Source organism: Manis pentadactyla, chromosome 10 (genome assembly GCF_030020395.1).
Source record: "Manis pentadactyla isolate mManPen7 chromosome 10, mManPen7.hap1, whole genome shotgun sequence".
Taxonomy (NCBI): Eukaryota; Metazoa; Chordata; class Mammalia; order Pholidota; family Manidae; genus Manis; species Manis pentadactyla.
In genome coordinates, this window is record NC_080028.1 from 117223763 (window position 1) to 117238276 (window position 14514).

The 14514-nt window shown below is 33.5% G+C and overlaps 1 protein-coding gene across 1 annotated transcript in view; it reads left to right on the forward strand.

Moving 5' to 3' along the window:
* Nucleotides 1-14514, forward strand: part of LRRIQ1 (leucine rich repeats and IQ motif containing 1) — a 163940-nt gene that overhangs the window by 63059 nt on the left and 86367 nt on the right. Inside the window, 4 exon segments of the mRNA XM_036890021.2 lie at nucleotides 529-708; nucleotides 2814-3263; nucleotides 6639-6840; nucleotides 13032-13151. Of these exon segments, the coding sequence (XP_036745916.2) occupies nucleotides 529-708; nucleotides 2814-3263; nucleotides 6639-6840; nucleotides 13032-13151 (952 nt within the window).

The following is a 14514-nucleotide window of genomic DNA, read 5'->3' on the forward strand; positions in this document are numbered from 1 at the left end:
GTCCGACTTGGTTTTTCATAGAATTAGTCTTTTAAATTAATACAGATTTTTGCTCATATCCAAAGACTTTTATCATCATCTTCAGCAAGATTCTTGGAGAAATAACATAGGTGTGGATTTTCAGATCATGATAAATAGAGCGATGTCTTACTACTCTTGTTTAAACTATCTTACACTGTATTTTGCTAAGAAAAACAATCAGAATTCACCTCTACTGAAATAAACAGAAAAATAATCTGATATTATTTTTCTTTTCATAATATCACCATTATTCACTCCCAGCCCAAGTATCCAACTCCTTGAACTTCCCATTTTTTTAGACAGTGTCAAATGTATATCAAGAACTCTAAAAATTAATTTGTATATCACATCATACCATAAGTTTATTAAACAAACTTAACAGTATCATTTTCTCTACAAAATTGACATTTTTATATACTTTGTGCTTACACTGTTTTAATAATAAGTATATAGTTATTTGAGATATAAATTCCTTTTCAAAATTAAATTTTTTCATCTTTTCAATAGGAATTCTCTGCTGAAAATATTACCGGCTCTAAGAATCCTCAACGGTGAAATGCTAAGCTCTTCCTCAGAAAGCCATACTGAAGAACATTATCAACCAGGGTTAGGTCACTTCCTGACATTTTGTCAGTCCCAGATTCGAGAATTCAACTTACTAACTGAAAACTGTATTATTGGGAAAGGGTAAGACTGTTATCTTCCCTTTTTGTAACTTAAAGAAATAATTTATACATATGATTAAAAAATATTCTGATTAATATAATCATAGTTTTGAGGTTAGACTAATGTGCTTTAGGGATATTCTCCCTTAAAAAAAGCCTGCTGGGCATCATTGTTGCTTGAGATATACTAATATTTATTTTAAATATAATTTAAAATATAATTTAAGTGCTAAAATATTAGATAAAATAAGGCATGAAGATAGTTTCAAGATGAGGCAAATATTCATTCAATCTTACATTCAGTCATAAATTTATTCAACAGTTACACACAATAAACTAAATATTACACTTTATCCTCAAAAGAATTCACAAATTAACATAAGAGAAAAATCAGGTAAATAGTTACAATGGAGCAAGGCACATTTTGTAATACATATGATATTTATTATATATTAAGGCATATTGTACATATTTTGTAATTCTATGTTAAAGTATTATGGGAGCACTGTGGGAAAAAAGCAGTCTTTATATGAACATATGCAGAGGACAGAAGCTAGGAGCAGAGTCCTAATCAAATAACAGAGAAAGAGAACTCCCCAGGCTTCCTGCCAGATTCTGAATGCACTAGTCTGAATGAATTACAGTTGATCTTTCCATAACTGTATTTGCTAATTTGCATTGCTACAGAAAATACAAATAAAAAAGGAAGTGGTTTCATATTTCACTTAGGACAGCTCTTTATTGTAACTGCAACAGTAACTTCTACACATAATTATTAAATTATTGATATTTGTATTTTCATATATATGCTCATCTATATAATATTTGATTTTCTATTTAAATGTTTTTATATAAAGTCTACTCGATTTAAAAACATCTCACAGCTTAAAAAATTCCAATTATAATTACTATTTATTTTTAACAAATATTAAATGTTATTTAAATTTATCTGTGTAAATCTAAATTTCTATCTCCTGTATATGTGTAGTAATGGAAAATTTTTTTATGTAAAGATGATTCTTGGCTTAACCTTCTGTTGAAATTTAAATTTCTCAATTGCTTTGGACAATTTATTGTCATGGCAACTTGTTTCATTTTGTCATTGAAAATGTAAACTGTGTTATATTTCATATGTTTAATCATAAATGGTCGTGAATCCAACACCTAAGCATAAACATTTGATATTCCCAATACTGAACTGAAACTTTTCTGCATTATTAGTCAACAAAATTAATGATATACAAAATGGCAAAAGTCTATTATTACCTTTGTGAATGTAGAAATTGTTAATTATCTCTATATTTTAGGAGTATCACTCATTTTGTATGGTATGGTTGAAAGTTTATATTTATTTATATCCTTTATTGTTTAGAAAAAAATTTAAGGCAGCTTGCAGCTATATAGTAAAGGTAGTTGCAAATTATAAATTTGAAGTAACATTTTTAAAAAACAACAATAAAGGAAGATAAAATGTAATCAAGAATAAGGCTTACCCAAGTGCCAAGTCCTTTACCTTTGCTTTTGAGAGCCTCAAATCTGGCAAACAGAAAGTTTGATGAAATACTAAGCCATAAACTCAGTGAGGTAGAAACCAACAATTGTTCAAGAGAATCACAACCATTTGTGTCTTAGAGTATTTGAATTCTCTGTGCAGTGGATTATTTTTCCAGAGAAAAATGGGGATAAAAACTTTCCCATAATATAAGTTCTTTGTTTAATAGTTCAGTACAAATATTTTGCATGGCAAGAGTCAATGCAGAAAGACTTTTAACTTTATTTCATAAATAACTTCTCCAGATTTAGGCAGCCGTGATTTCTCATGTTTATGGTAGTAAAAGCATGGATTTTTTTCATTCATTTGTACCAAAAATACCTAGTATAAAAATTAGTTTAAAATTTATAAACATCTGTCTGAATTGATAGATCTACTGATTAACTGAACAAATATTTTCAAAATTTGTGAGGAATTAGATCCATTTTTATAAACAACCAGAAATAAATTTTTAATGAATGTTGTAGTGAGGTTCAATTTTTGTGTCAGGCCACACAGGGAAATGTTCAAACCTATGCAGTTTTAACATTTTCTGTTACAATTATTACTTTAAAATGTCCTCATTATTTGTTCAGAAATATATTCACCTTGGATGCTGCAGAAAATCTCTGTCATTATTTCAAGAAATTGATGATACTTAGCAATGAATACCGATGTGTACATGAACGTGGGGATATAAGTATCACCCAGAGAGACGAATCAGAAGTCCAGCAAAATCATTTGTCATGTACAAACAGGGACAGTGCGCTGCAAAATAGAGTTCTTTACTCTTGTGCAAATGAACATAAACCAGACTCACCAGATATTTCTGAGGAATGGGTGGACTCTGGCTCTAGTCATTCCCTATCAATCAACTCCTCCTTATGTGAAAGTATGGAAGGCAAAAATCAGGAAAAAATAGTAGAACAGAAGAGAGAGGACAGCAAAGCAAGCTACACCCTCACCGAAAGAATCCCATTCATGGAAACAGTAATGACAAAATCTCTGCTGAAGAATCATCAAAATATTGAACATCATGAAAGAATGTAAGATTTATAGATCATTTCTTTTTTAGAAGTTGTTTACTTTTTATTTTTTATGGATGCTCTTAATGTTACTAAATAATTTCATAGAGGATTTAAATTACTAATATATTTCATATTAATTCCCTTAATTATGATTTCATAGTCAGCACAAATTATTAATTACAGTACAGTATTACTTAATTTAAAATGAGTTAATGTAAAATCTTTTCTGCCTTCTAATCTCTAAATAATTAAAATGAATTTTTAAGGAGAAATTAACACTACACTCTCCTAAAAATAGTGTAAAGAATACTTTTTAAATCAAGTAATTTTACTTTTAAAAATACCTTTCAATGTTTTTTATTTGCTTAATGATCTGTAAACATTTAATAAGCATCTACACAAATATTCAAGTGCATGTGCCATAATTTTCTTTAGCATAGCAATTCTATAAGGTAGGACCATATTCTTTGAGAACAGTCCTATACACCTTCTTCCAACTATTAAGCTGTTTTTAAAAGCTAATGGCTTTAATTTTTTTATTGAACCAGCAAAGATAGGTTTTTATTTTGGTCTGTCAGCTTTTCTGTTTGTTTGTTTTGCTACTTTTAGCCTCAGTATCAAGCCAGGAAAATTAAAAATGGTCAAACTCAGCTCCTTCTCTAATGAGAGTCGTTGAACAGGGGAGAATGCGGCTAATTTTGCTTTTTCCTGTCTTAACTCTTTCAGGACTTGTCAGTGTGAATGGTGATCATTTTTCTGGGAGCTATATTTAAAAGTTTGACATGCTGAAACTAACATATATGCCCTAATACAAACATTTTAAAAATTTTATTAAAAGTGGCTTTAACATTTCCTAATTTACATTTTACCAGTTTACTTAATTGCTTTTTTTTCTATAGGGAAGGAAATTTTTCTTTTTCTTCTACCCTTCTAAGTTCTCACCTGGGACCCCTGTAACAAAAGATAGATTCATAAGAGAAAAGCATACAAATTTACTTAATATAAGTTTTACATGAGTCAGGAGCCCTTGTAAAGATATGAAGACCTGAAAACGTAGTTAAACCAGAGCATTTTATATTAGGTTTGATGAAGAGTGGAGTGCCATGGAAAAATATGATAGGACAAGGCTATGAGCTAAGAGTGGTACTGGGGGAAATTTAGCAAGGTCTCTTCATTCAGATTCTTCTTGTCATGCCTTCAGCTTCAGATAGGAATACTTCTTTCCCCTGGGTATAGGGAGGCCACCTCTCATGTGAGTCTTATGACCTGCTTCCAGAGAAGGTCAACAAGTTATTCCTACACATGCTGTTTCTCAAATTCCTGCAGCTCAAAATATTCAGCATGCCAGGATGCAATGTTTTGGAGTAGTGTGTCCTGAACTTGGACATTGCCTATTGAAATTTTATATAAACAACATGTAGAACTTCTTAAGCCATGATCAGTAAAATAGCCAAATGAAGATAATAAGGATAAAGAGCTGAAAATACAAACCAAAGACCTAAAAATAAAGGGAAAATATAATATGTACTCACTTGCTGAACCTTGCCATCCAATAATTCAAGGAGATTCACTATCAATTGTGTTTCCTAAATATGATTTACATGTATTCTTATGCTAAGGACAGTTTTATCATTATGATTCTGGATTTAAGAAAAGATGATGGTGATGATGATGATGGTAGTAATAATACAAGCTGTTTCCCTCAGCATGGAGGGTGCCGTACATTCAAGAAGCCTTAATATGAGCTTCTTTACCTGCTTTCACTACCTTCAGCATAGTGAAAAGCAGTCCTTGTGTTAGTACCACTGGGGATAGTATCCCTTATCTACCTTTCGTTTTGTTTGTTTTTTCCTTTGGGAAATTTTGAGGATTTTGGACTGAGGACTCAAACACTCAATGACTGGTCAGCTTTAGAAGAAATTCACAGTTACAGTCAGTGAAACATATGATTTGTGGAGAAATATAAGATGCCGTCTCAACTTAGATGAGTTTTCTTACAAATCTTTCATCCTTTACCAGTTATACACTGCAAATACATTTGCAGATTCTTGATCACCCCAAGTCCCTATTCCAGTGCAAAAATTCCCTCTTTTTTGTTCACAAGATGAAGGTATGAATTAATGATTAAATGAACAATTGTGAATTAATTCCATAGCAAAATTTACAAAATTCTGTTTACTGCAGGAGGGAGAAATGATTTGTTGGGACATGATTATTTTTTCCAAGCTTTAGGAGCACCAGTAGTTTATCTTTGGCCAAAAGTTTTATCTATTAACTTCAAATTTCTGTTCATGGCAAAACAGATTGAAGGCTTCTACAGGCTTTAGGTAAAATGATAATGATGATTACAAAGTAATAACAATAGAAAAGAGCTACATCATTCTTTTCTAATTTCCCACAAATATATTACAAGAAAAAGAATATGTAGTCATGTCTGGCAGAGTTTATCACTCAATTCCACTTCTCCTTGAACTCACTAGTATGAGGAAGGAGAAAATTTCAGTGGGTTTGGCAATTATAAAATTACTGAAAACTGTTTTAAGGGAGCACTGGAGAAGGTGGATACCCAAAAATTACTTCATATGTTTTAAACTAAACTCAGGAATTTGAAGAAAGATGAAGACAAAATAGTTAACACTTTGACTACACTCTGTACTTTGATTTTTGTGCAGTAATCTGTGTGGGAAAAGGAAAACATATCCAATTAGGAAGAGTCAGATATTCACAATGTACTTATTATTCAAATTGTACTAATGTTGCTGGGTAGCCTAGGGGGATGGAGAAAAAACACAGCATTGACTGATACAGTGCCTAAAACTGGCAAATAGATGGGGACTGGGAAAATGTTAGAATTTACTACTATGCATGTAAGAGTATGATACAAGTATTTGTCAAGGGCAGGGAGGACAGTGACGCTAGCAAAGACCTGATGGGGCCTTTCTCTTACAGTAAGGGGGCTCTCCTTCCTCTCCAACGCCAACCTCTGTGCTGCGAATAGAGACCTATCCTCTTGTCAGCCCAGCATGGCTCCTTCATCTGCCCCCTCTCTTCTATGTCAGCACTTTTCTCCTCTCTCTACTGCACCATCCTCAGGACCTTACAAAATCTCCTTATCTCCCCACTTAAGAGAAACAAATGCAAATCCCTGTATGCATATACCTTTCTAAAATACCAGCCCACTTCTCTTCCTTCAGGTTTGAAGCTTCCCATACTATTTTTACTGCTATAACTGTAGTTAAGTAAAGGGAGGAGTCTTATTTTTAAGTAATACTTTATGTAGTTCCATGTTTACTAATATAGCTTATCAGGACCTCTTAACTGAATACAGTTGTATGTGTGCATAAACTGTGTGTTTATGGGGACTAAAAATGTTTCCTTTTCTCCTCTTACTAGTATGGCAGCTGTGGTAATCCAGGCACACTGGCGTGGTCACATCATGCGCAGACAGATTCATTTCTCTACCAGGCTACATACTCTTGCAGTAAGACCCCCGACATCCCGGCCAAATTCCTGCATCAATAATAAAACTATTTTAAAGAAAGAAAAAAAAGAAAATATCCAAGAACAGAGGGAGAAGGCTGCTATTCTTATTCAGGTTAGTTTTAATCTTTTGGTGAAACTGTTGGTCATGAGAGATGTATTAGTCATCTTTCACTGGGTTATTCTGTATAAAGACAACCTCCAAATCTTAGTTATTTACAAATGCTGGGTTTATTTCTTACTCATGTGACATGTCGGCTGCAGCCTGGCTTCAGGTTGGCTGTGCCTCTGTTTAGTGTTTAGTCTGAAGGAGTAGTCTATAATTTAGAAATACTGTTCTCATGATGAGACCCAGCCTGAATCATAAAATCATATTTAAAGCTTCTGCTCAGATGTGTCATCTGTCACAATTATTAACATTTGACTAGCCAAAGCAGCTCTCATTTGGCCCTATCTAGAGCTGTTTTTAGAAGCATGTTAAAAAAATCTACTAAAGCATTTGTTAAAGTCCTTTAAATGTACATTTAACTTAAAAATTCAGAAAGTAAGTAGTGAGTAGACTTGATTCAACCTCACCAAGATCAGATTTTGAAATGAAGTTCAACCTAGTCATGTTTATCCTTTCATTTGTTCACTCACCAAATATTTTTTAGAACCTATTGTTTGCCAGTTCTAGGCTCAGAAGATATAACTATGATCAAAACATGCAAGATCTCTGCCCTTATGGAGTTTACATCCTGGTGGAAGGGGCAGACATAAACTAAATAAAGAGATAAAATAAGGTCTGCGAATTAAATGATACTAATTAAACAAAAATTGTGTTTCCCTTTATTCATTCAGGAACTATTTCTTTGCACAGTAAATCTTAATAGTTTATATATTTTGGGATGTGCAGTTAATAAGTATATTGAATAGTGGGTGGTAAGTACTAAGGGGGGAAAAGCAGGGAAAGTGGGATAGGAGTATCAACAAAAAGTTTATTATTTTAGATAAGATGGATGTGGAAAACCAGAAAAGGTGACATTGGAGTAAGAGACTAAGCCATTAGATACCTGGGGAAGAATATTTCAGGCAGAGGAATATCAGGTTCAAAGGCACTAATTTAGGAGGACACTGCAGTGTTTAACGAGCAGCAAGAAGCCGGCGTGACCGGGGAGTGATGAGGTCATAAGTCGGTGTAAAGACTTTGGCTTTTACTCTGAATGACAAGGAAGGTATTTCAGGAGTCTGAGCAGTGGACTCACATGATCATGACTTTATGTTGTGGTTATGTAGGAAGGCAGGAGGGGAAGCAGCAAATCAGCTAGCAGGTAATCCAGTAGCCTGCACAAAAGGTAATGGTTAGCATGGACTAGAGCATTTCAGTAGAAGTGATAAGCAAATCCCATTTTGGAATACATATTGATTTATCTTGAGGAATATACTTTCAAAGTAGAACCGGTAACGTCAGGTCATGGTCATGTGATATATGAGAGAGAGGAAGGAGTCAGGGATGCCTCCAGACATAAGCAACTGGCAAAAGTGTAGTTTTCAGAAGAATTATCCTTGCTATGGTTCTAATGAATATATTCAGTATTTCACTTCACTTAATTTGTCTGGACTGTACACCTAAGTGCAATGCATAGACAAAGCTGTTACTGATTCCTGAATGGTGGTGGGAGTTGAAGGAGGGCAATGGATTCAAGGCAACTCTGAGGAAAATAAAGAACCTTAAGTTACTATCTCAAAACATTGTTCTGCTACGTGAGGATATGAATATATGTCTTGCAGTCCAAACTCCCTGCTGTCGTCAGTTGATGGCAATGAATTTTTAGCATTGGTGGTCAATGGGCATTAAACTTTCACTTCATTCCATTCAATAAGGGGAAGTTCATTACTTTATGAAATAGTCTAGTTCAGTGACTGATGTCTCTATGGGAAGTCCTTTTGTTGAGCTTTTTTGTATCTATAACAAAATTAAGCATAATTCAGCCTTTCTTTGCAACCTAGAATAAGTCTCCTGTTGTACATGACGGTACTAAAAATCTTTGAGATCAACTCAGCTCCTGAGTACAGTCGTCTAGTTTCTTAAACCATTGGTCTTAAAATATGAATTCTAGATTGCCTAACCATCCCGGAGAGCAGAGCATGATACAATAGGAAGATTTTAAAGGAGTGCTTTAAAAGGAGAAAAATGAAGATTTCATGAAGGATGTGATAGAGACTGCTCTCTGCTCGCCAAAACTCACACTCTCCTCTTCTTCCTAACATACAGCCTGACCTAGATAGCTGAGCTTCCCTTGGAACTTTAGTGTGAGTTCTAGTCAATAAAGTGTGAGTGAAAGATATGTGCACCACTTTCCTGTCTGGCCCGTTAAACCTCCCACTGACATTCCTTCACATTCTTTTCCCTTTCTGGTTGTTTGAAATGAAGACAGCCTCTGAGGCATCCGTGGACGCTGTTGGGACTGCAGAGTCTGCAAAGCCTGGGTACCTGAATCACTTTAAATCAAAGTGCTGGCCCGTTGTCCTGTTTACCCTCTCAATGTTTGTTATGTGATCAAGAAAAAAGCCATTACTTTTGACTAATTATATACTTTTGGATATTTTTGTTATAGCACTTAGCTTACTCTAACCAATATAAAAGATGTGAGATATACTTTGAGAAATAGGTATGGCTCAATGTAAATATGTAAGAGACTGGAATTTCAGGTATAAAGAATAGTGGAAATAAAAGAACCTAGAACTTCATATTCCTGGAACTATAAGAATGTATAGTGCCACTAGACTACTGTAAGAGCTAGAATATTAAAAGAATGCAGGGGGAACATGGTCAGAGGTGTGCCAAGGGTTTTAACAGGGAACAAATGTATGGTTATGTTCTGATAATGGAAGCTGATGGTAGTTAGAGAAGAAAAAGATGGCAGGTATGTATAATATAGATAGGATTGTCTGGCTAAGGAATTGTTGAATGTGTGAGAAAGATAAATTAGTCATAGATGGATTCTTGGGAGAAAAATGGAACCTTGACAGAAATAAATAAGAAGAACCTGAACATTTATGTGCCATTATTTCTCATGGACTGAATGGAGATGATTGGGACTTGAATTCCTGACCCTATGCAGATTTATGAGGGAGGTATCTACAGGTGTCACAGCAGAAAAACACACAGTACTATTACAGTTTAGAGCTCGGGAGAGGTCCTATCATTGATCCATTGTGAGCCATGATGAGTCAAGCCTTTTTGTTGATGGTCTGGAATAAAGATTTCTTTTATACCCTCTTTTCTCTAGGTCTTCACCTAATATTTACATCTTCTATAACCAAACCCCTCCTTCATCACTGGATTATTTGAAACAAATCCCAGATATCTTGTCATTTCTTTTGTAAATATTTCAGTATGAATTTTTATATGACCTATTGTTTTAAATATAACTGCAATATATTATCAACCTAAAAACTGACTTATTTTTCATTATCACCAAATATCAAATCAACATTCAAATTTCTCTACCTTTTTATAAATGTTTTTTACAGATTTTTCTTAATCAAAATATACAAAGACATCACTTCGCCTTTGGTTTTTATGTTACTTCAGTCTTTTAACAAGTCATAACCCCTTTATGTTCTTTTCCTTGCAATTTATTTATTGAGGAAACAAGGTCTTTTGTCCTGTAGAGTTTTCTACTTCCTGAATTTTGCCAGATGCACCCCTCTAGCATCATTTAATATGTTTTCTTGTCCTCTTTTCTGTAAGCTGCCAATAAGATCTAACATTTCATATGATTTGGGTTTGTTTTTTTTAATCAAGAAAACTTCATTGTTAGTGTGTATTATACTGAAGAGGTACATAATGTCTGGTTGCCTCTCTTTGGGGAATATTAGCAGCCATTGACAATCATTGACTAGATCAATTGTTTTATTAATAGTGTACAAAATGTTGATACTCTGTATATTTCTTCATTTATTAACTGAAATATGTCTATAAAGAGAAACTTTGTCTACTCAACTATTTAGTTACCTTTAGAAACAGTTCATTGGAAAAGCAGGCTAAATGCTTGATGCTTTTCTACCAATTTTTGGATTCATGTGGTTTCCTAGCATCCTCCAGAGGTAAGCCTAATGTGTTCTATCATAATGTAATTTTTTTCATGCATAAATTTTTAAAATACATGATTTATTTAATTCCATTACAGTTATTATTCTTATTAGTGCCCTTATTTGGCTAATGGTAGTCTTTTAAAGTTAGCTTTTTTGAAATAATTCATCCATCTTTAAAATTTCCCTCACTTTCTAATGTGACATATATTCCAGGTTCATTTTGTGTTTATTTTGCCCCAAGTCTGGATTCAGTCATTTCTCCAAAGATCCTTGGTTCCTTTACTGGGAATAATATTTAGAGACTCCAGCCTGGATCTTAGTAGTGCTTTAGGCTTTTAGAAATGCTTGTTGCTACAGATGTGATAATTATTTTTAGGATTTTTTTTAATGTAATGAGCTTGAAAATACACATTTTTAAGAAAAAAATTACCCTAGTTCAAATTAAATTTAGAAATACAAGACTTAGCCTAGTTCATATGGATATTTTAAAATTAAATTTAGAAATACAAGACTTTTACTTATTTGATTTTATATTTCTATCTCTTTTCTTCCATAGAAAACCTTGGTTCCTAAAGACATTAACATAATTGCTTTTTCTCCCCTCTCTCGCTCCCCTTCCCATGTGTGTGCATGCACACATGAGTGTGTAGAATACATGCACACACATAATGGAAATAAAGACACGCAGATGAGAAAAAAACAGGCTATTTATTCTGGGTGCACTATAGTGAAGGAGTCAGCCATCATCACTTGCCTTTGGTATAAACAAAGGCAGTGTTAAGTCTTTAATGAAGTGAGAGGAGAGTCTTCAGGTGTATTGTGTTGGAGGTTGTTGGCATGCGGAAGATGGGAGGCAGCAAATAGAAGTGGGCATCCAAGGGATTGCTTTAGGAAGCATATATGGCTATCTCTGGTTGGTGCTGAGTTAGAAGTAGGGAAGTTGGCGATCATTGACCGAGTCTTGACCATTCTTGGCTAATTGTTGCAGAGGAGGTGTGGCTTCCTCGGCTGGTGGCTACAGAGATTGTGGGTGACTCCTGTTGCCACATACGATCTGTTTGCATATCCACTTTTCAGTATGTACATATTTTTCAGAATAACAGTACCATTATTACTACTAAAAATATGATTACTGAAAATATACTTAAGGTATCTTCTGAGTTCAATTTGTCTTCTGAATATATTTTACTAGGAATATAGTCAAATGAATCTATTGTAAAGTCACTTTAAGTAACTTCTATGTGGTTATGCCCACAACATGAAACATATATTTAGATTTTTTAAGAATTTCTTTTTTTAAGAATTTACAACTATCTTAAGCAAGTGCACAGTTCCAAAGTCAGATCTAAGCAAGGATATATTCAGAGAAGTCTGACTTCTATTGCTATAACTTCCACCCTGTTTTCTGCCACTGTGGTTAATGATTTTTAATTAATATTATAACTTATACTTCCACATTTTAAATATTACCAACCATATACAACTATATACTTAAGCTTATATAAGTTTATATATTGTATATGTTCATTATGTATTTATTTACAGTCTTTCAGAGATAAATGGTAACATGCAATACACACTTATTTTTATCTTGATTTTTGTACTTTAATATACCCCGGAGTTCACTCCCTAGCAGTATATAAAGATACTCATTATTTAAAATCTGCAGTGTTCTTGGAGTTATGGTTAGGAAAAGCTTTCCCCTACCCCAAGATTATTGAGAAATCTGAATGTTTTAAATTCTAGTATTCTATGTGTAGTTCATTTTAAAATGAAATTAGTTAATTGTTACAGGCCAGGATACTACCTCTCTAATATGGCCATTTATGTGTGAAAGTTTTGTTAAATGTGTGTTAGTTTATTTTATACATAATCACTTGGAAATTAGCAAAATTGGTTTTCCTCTGTATCTCTTTCTTAATTTATAATGGGTCCTGAAGGAATTGTCAGATAATTGATTGGTTGACCTACATGTGCAGTTGAGGGAGTTTTACAGATTCTTTTCTGCTTACCACAAGGAAAGTCTCATGAGATTCAGAACTTCAGACACATGCAGTTGTTTAATTTATCTTACAGTTTTAAGTGTCACATAAAGTTCAAAAAACAGATTATTGAGCCATTAAACTAAGGTCTAAGATGTTTTATCTTCCTAATGGGATAACACAGAGAATCTGGTTTGGAGTTTGATCTATAACCTTGTATAACATGCTTTAAATTTTTGTTTAGGCAGTTTGGAAGGGCTTTATTTTACGGAAAAAACTCACAGCAGCTCTAGAAGCTATTAACAATGAAGAATCTGAAGACGAATACGAGGAAATAGATTTAGAGGAGTTTACATTTAATGAAGTAAGTACCAAAATCAACATATGAATATTGGTCTTCAAATATTTTTAGTATACTACTTTGGAGTTAAACCAGGTTCTGAGGTTTTTATCCTTTTAACTGTATATGTTATAGATTTTTTTTCAAATAACACTTGAAAAAGTGTGCTTCTAATTTAACATCTTTTTCATTTACCCTACAAGCTTATAACATGTGTGAATGTGGTCATAAAATATTTAGAAGAATTTTTGTGGACTCTTCAACCAGATTTACATAATGCTTTATCAGTTATCCCTTAGGAAGTACATCTCTCAGTTTATTTATGCCCTGCTCAACATTTAGTAGTTCTTTGCTGCCTAATAAATGAGAACAACCTCCAGTTATTATTCAAGATTACCAATAAGTACCACACTTTACAGACATACCTACTTCTCCCCTGTGGCTTCCATACACTCTAGCCAAACTGAGAACCATTTTACCTCACAGAGCATTTGACTTTTACATGCTTAGTTTTGACCATTCTGTTCCGTCTTTGGTAGACAGTTACACCCACATAATCACCACTCAGATTAAAACGTAAAGCATATGGGCATACCCAGAAAACTTCCTCATGCCTCTATGGTAGTCATACCTCCATGACTATAGATTAGTTTTGCCTATTTTTGAATTGCCTGTAAGTACAGTATGTACTCTTCTTTCACATAATATTTTATCTGTGAGGTTTATCTATGTAGTTGAGTTTAGCTGTACATATACCACTCTTTAAAATATACCACTTTTATCTATCTATTGTTTGAATATACCACTTTTAAAAAGCCTAGTCTATGACTGACACATTATTGTTTTAGTTATTCCTAGTATTGCCTATTATGACTAAAGATGCTATGAACATTCTTGTACATGTCTTTTAATGTACATATTCACTTTTCTCTTAGGAATAGAATTTCTGGGTCATAATGTTTACTTGTGTTTAGTATATAGTGCCTACGAGTATTCTAAAGTGATTATATCAATTTAGAGTCCTATCATCAGAATATGAGAGTTTCTGAAGAGCTCTATCCTCACCAACACTTTGTATTTTCATGTCTTTTTCCCCCGATCCCAGTGGGTTTTTGGTGACATCTTATGATACTTTAATTTGTATTTTTCTCATAACTGATAATGTTGAATACTCTTTCATATGCTTACTGGGCCATTAGATATACACCTTTGTAACGTGACCAAGTGTTTGTGCATTTTTCAGTTGGATTGTACTTACATTTTATATGTGTCTCTTAAATTCTCTTTTGAACTGTTCTCCCTTTTTGCTTCTGTGTTTTCATTTGGATATTTCCAACTGACTTATCTTGTAGTTCCCTGATCATCTCTCCTTAGTTATCTAATCATT